The sequence below is a fragment of the Penaeus japonicus genome, unplaced genomic scaffold (assembly GCF_977035675.1).
Source record: "Penaeus japonicus unplaced genomic scaffold, GWHDUDI00000001_assembly GWHDUDI00000002, whole genome shotgun sequence".
Taxonomy (NCBI): Eukaryota; Metazoa; Arthropoda; class Malacostraca; order Decapoda; family Penaeidae; genus Penaeus; species Penaeus japonicus.
In genome coordinates, this window is record NW_028234404.1 from 37,409,049 (window position 1) to 37,414,048 (window position 5,000).

Genomic DNA, 5,000 nt, shown 5'->3' on the forward strand with positions numbered 1-5,000 from the left:
TGCTTGCACCTCAGGTAGCTTTCATCTTAATGGACATTCAGGTATGTTATCATAACATATGGTATCATAACAAATATATCTCCTCCTTACCAGTATGTATATCTTCTTGCAATATAAAATGTTTCTGAAACTGGAAAGTGCCCTTCCTAAAGATCTAGAGATTGTAATGTGCTTAAAATATGGCTAATATATAAGTTATATATTAAACAAAGGCATATAACCAAGGATGAGGATGATGATAAAAATCATAATTACTTTAATCATCAAAATAATAATAATAATAATATTAATAATAATAATAATAATAACAACAATGATCGTAATAATGATAACAATAAAAATATTACTAATGATAATAACAACAATAATAATAATAATAATAGTAATAATAATAATAATAATAGCAACAGCAACAACACTCTACCCTTGTCATAAAAAACAAACTCCGAGTATCCGCACTCCTGACCTTATCTACTCAGCAGCGAAAGATCCCTGTGAAGATTGAAATTCATCCAAGCAGACAAGTTTCCTTTGCAACTGCAAGAATGGCGCATGACACTCCCAACTCTAAGAGGTACAATCATCTAAGACTGCCATACTGAACTGATCATATGCACACTGAGAAAATTAGTGGAGGAAACAGGCGCATAGCAGTGTTTTTTTTTTCTTTTTTTATGGTTCTTATTTATAAGAGCTGAAGAAGAGGGGGGGAGGGAGGGAATTGTGGCAAGCAGGAATATTGAGCAGACCATATATATTTATGCAAATATATGTATATATATATATTAGTAAAGAAAGGATTCACGCAAGGGTTAAGGATTCTCACTCAAGGGTTAGGGTGATTAGTGTTAGCAGCATCCCACAAGCAAAAGGGGGTAACAAAGAGCAATCCAGGCCTCACTCTCGGGAGCAGGAAGTCAGTTCGTTAACTTCAGAGGCTTTCCCACATTCTCCTCCTGAGAGGGAACTTGTCAAAAGTTTCTCTATCAAGCGTTTTGTATTTATTATGTTCTTCTTTAAAAAGATCGTACAAAGAATGTGTGCATACAGTCTATCAAATGCAGGAGTGTGTTTGCATGTATAAGTTTTATGTAGATTTAGAAGTGTTTGTGTGCCATTCTATATGACTTTTAGTGGGCTTTTATGCATGTGATTTTTATTTTTTTTATATGTATGTGTTTTTTTTGTGTATGTATATTTTTGAATCTGTAATTGCATCTGTTCCTTTGAGAAAGTGCAGAAGCACTTAAGCATGTGTGCAAGTAAGTGCTAGACTTTAAGTATGCAGTGCTTGCATGCCTAGAGTAAGTGCATTCTTGTGCATATTGGTATTCACTCATATGTACATTGAAGTGATTATCTATATTCTGTGTTGTATTAGTTCATAAATGTTTTGTTAGCTAATGAATGTAGATATTTTTGTATATGTCAAAGGCTGTATGCACACATATAAGCACTCTGGTATAAAGAGAATGCTTCCACAACTTTAAGCCCCATTTATCTGTCGCCCTTGGAAAAGCCTCTGCGGTGGTACCGTCCCTAACTGACCTTTGTTTTGGTCGAGCGGAGGGACCAGCGAGCTGTCCTGGCACACCTTGAAGTAAATCTCCTGTTTGGTGCCCTTGGCAATGGCCCCTGGGGGAATGATTATGGACACCCCCGTTTCCTCAGAGGTGAGAGTTCCCCCCTTGTGATCATACACCCCCCGCGCTGTGGCTATCACCTTATGTTTGCCTTCCTCTGCTACCGACCGCCTGCTGGATGGTGGGCACAGCCTTGGTTAGAGACACTAAGCCTTGGACAGATCAGACAATGATCACAGAACAACAGATAGCCACAAGAAAGCGCTTGAGGGAGTTGTTATGGACCCTTCTCTTTCTTTTTAATCCTTGGATTAATTGTTATCGTGAAAATTTTACAACAGATATTATAGTGGTGGAGCGTGTTATTGTGATGATTCCCCATCCTGATGTGATGTGATGTCTCAGAACATAAAATCTGTGCCACATGCACTAAACAGAGAAGTGCAAGACACACTTGAATGAACACAAGAGGATCAGGATGCAAGATATGAAATGGGGAGAACTTTCTTACTAAAATCTCGGTATGAAAAAGAGAGAGAGAGAGAGAGAGAGAGAGAGAGAGAGAGAGAGAGAGAGAGAGAGAGAGAGAGAGAGAGAGAGAGAGAGAGAGAGAGAGAGAGAGAGAGAGAGAGAGAGAGAAAAAAGAGACGATCTTTAGTTTGTTCCAACAGCCTTAGAAAGAGATAAACATTGATGAGTTATCTAGTAAGGAAGACCATGAAGGGAGATCTAACAATGTTTATGAAAAAAAAAAAAAAAAATGTCCTGATGATATACTATACAACATCAGAAACAAATTATCAGAAATCTCAAGGGCTGTTCATGGAAATTTTTCATAAAAATGCACTTATGAAGCAAGAGTCGGTCACTCTAGACCTGTCAAATGATTTTGTTCACAGATATTCTTATATATATTTTTTTTAACCCCTTCTCTCTGGGTAACTAAACTGAAGCTTCCTATAATATTAGACTTACTGATACTACAGCAAATAGAATACTATGGTATTTTAGTAGAGAATAAGTATAATCTTATTTTAATAGAACAAAAACTGACATGAATTTCCATAAAAATCAAAAACCACTACAGTTACTTGTGACTCCTTCTAAGGCCCTAAAAGTAAAACATGAATGAGCAAAAGAAAAAGGGAGTGACAATAGAAAATATTTTCTCCACAGAAATTTCAAATCATCACAAAATATAGGAAACATATACCTGAATCACTGAGGTCACTATCATGCTTACCAGTTCCAGGAAACACTGAACAACAAAGTAACACTAAATAACAAAAGAAAACAGTCAAAACTTCCTACCTTTATCAAACAAAAGCAAGGACCCATTCAAGAGAAGAGGTTAAGAATATCAGTTCTTTTATTCTACATCAAAGATCAAGATTAAGACACATTATTATCCTTATTATTATCACTGTTTCATCAGGGAAACTATGTGGCAGGGTTCACTGTCAGACAACACAATCTTCACAGGGTTACGGTTATTTTGCTGTAAGCAATGTTGAATTCTCCCTTTCATATTGTTATCATATGTTCATTAAAATAATTTAGTACCAGCAATCAATCATAAAGCAACATTAAATTCCAAGGATGATATCTTGTACTTTAGACATTTGAGTCTCTTTTAATACCATGTACAAATTATTCAATTAATTAGGTATACTGTAAGAGAGGTAATTATAGTATTCTTCAAACACAAAATTGTTCTAAAATATCATCCTTTTGGCTTCATCTGCCATACCATAAACACCCACCACCATAGAGAAATTACATTCATGACATACATGACACATGTACATTTCATTACTTACATATCCACATCACAGCCAACGCAACAATATGTTAATGCAGAAGATACAGCCCTTATACACTGTCTAGTACTTCCTTTTGAAACATAAGCTTCATTTCTTTCTGCAGTACATTCTTTTTTATTATCATTAAAACCACCAGCTCTTGTTTCAAGATTCTCTTTTTTCATGAATTATAAATATAGTTTCCATCAAATCAAGAACATCTATTCTTCTAAAGGAAATTAAAATGACTATATAGAAAATGGACCCCAAATCCAACACATACTGGAGAATATATATCCCTTGTGTGTGCAAATTGTGTAATATTATATGAAAAAAAAATGAAGACAAATGGGGAAAGATGTAATTTCAGCCTAAACTGTAGAACATTATCAACTGAACTTTACATATAAAGATCATATCTGTGGAAGCAGTAAAACAAAAACATGGTTCTTACTCTGAGCTTCTAAATGCCCCCATGTAAAGAGTAAGGGAATCAAATCTCTTGTCAAGCTGTGGCCCATCAAACATACACACATATATCATTAAAGAAGGCTGTTTTAAAATTGTGAATAACTAAGAAATCTGTAGCTCCAATAATTATGTCTAGCTTCAATCCTATCAACATATAGTCAAACTTGCCACTCACTAGCAAGACTCATAAGAAAATTTCACGCTGGCATGTAACCACCGGGAGATCCCAACCAAGTCCTTACCTGTTGCTTGGGTCTGCGTACACAGGTACACCAGCATGCCCTCCAGGACCTCTGGGGTCAGGGGGCTTCTTGTACAGTTCGAAAGCGCTTCCTCTGTGGTCGTGATTAGGGAGGTCTCTACCAGCAGGTCCCCCACCTTGTCCACCACCAAGGGCCATGTCTCGAGGTGGGGGCACGTTTAGGTAGTATCCGCTTCTGCTACCCGATGATGCCACCTGTTGCAATAAGCATGTGTGAACAATTAACCCTTTCACGATGGGTATCACGTATACATGACTCAGCGAACAGTATGTAACACTGGGTTTCAAAACATATGCACTGCTCACAGCTGAAGCGCGCACACAGTCATGAAGTATTATGACTATAACAGTGCTAGCTTCAGAGCTGTCTAGCTTAAACCCTGGTTTTGTGACCAATTTATGGAAAAATGCCATTTAGGGTAGTCTGTGCTGCCCAGAGGGCGGAGAAAACACTTTCCCTCTAATTTTTAGCTGATACTGCCAGTTTGTTTAAAAACCAGTTTGACTGCTAGTTCGGTCGTTATGCTCACTGTTGCCATAGGGTTAATCTGAAGTATTCTTTCTATATTCGTATTTAATTATCATGAAATTTAACAAATGATAAACAAAAGTAAGTATTGCAGTGGCAGATATTCTGGGCCTTCAGTTTAGGATGTATGGCCACACCCTTTTATCAATATACTACAATATGTATTTTTCACTGAGGAAGTAATGCATAACAGTGTACAAGATATGTAAACCTTTCAACACAAAAAAGTTCAACTGAGGTAGAATATTATGTAGTGCCATTACTAATATTTGTGTATTTTTGGTGGGTGGAAGTGATATTGTTTAGTGGAAAGAGACAAAATATTTTCTTTTTCTTTTCTTTTTTAAATCACA

At 36.5% G+C, this 5,000-nt stretch overlaps 1 protein-coding gene across 17 annotated transcripts in view; it reads right to left on the reverse strand.

Annotated features, from left to right (window-relative positions):
• Window positions 1-5,000, reverse strand: part of pyd (zonula occludens-like protein polychaetoid) — a 325,065-nt gene that overhangs the window by 7,083 nt on the left and 312,982 nt on the right. For 14 of the 17 annotated variants that reach the window (XM_086550436.1, XM_086550414.1, XM_086550385.1 and 11 more), the window contains 2 exons: window positions 4,099-4,313; window positions 1,549-1,757 (listed from right to left, as the gene is read on the reverse strand). In XM_086550436.1, the coding sequence (XP_086406562.1) occupies window positions 1,549-1,757; window positions 4,099-4,313 (424 nt within the window). The remainder of the gene's footprint in view (window positions 1-1,548; window positions 1,758-4,098; window positions 4,314-5,000) is intronic. The other 3 variants (XM_086550365.1, XM_086550406.1, XM_086550369.1) reach the window with 1 other exon arrangement.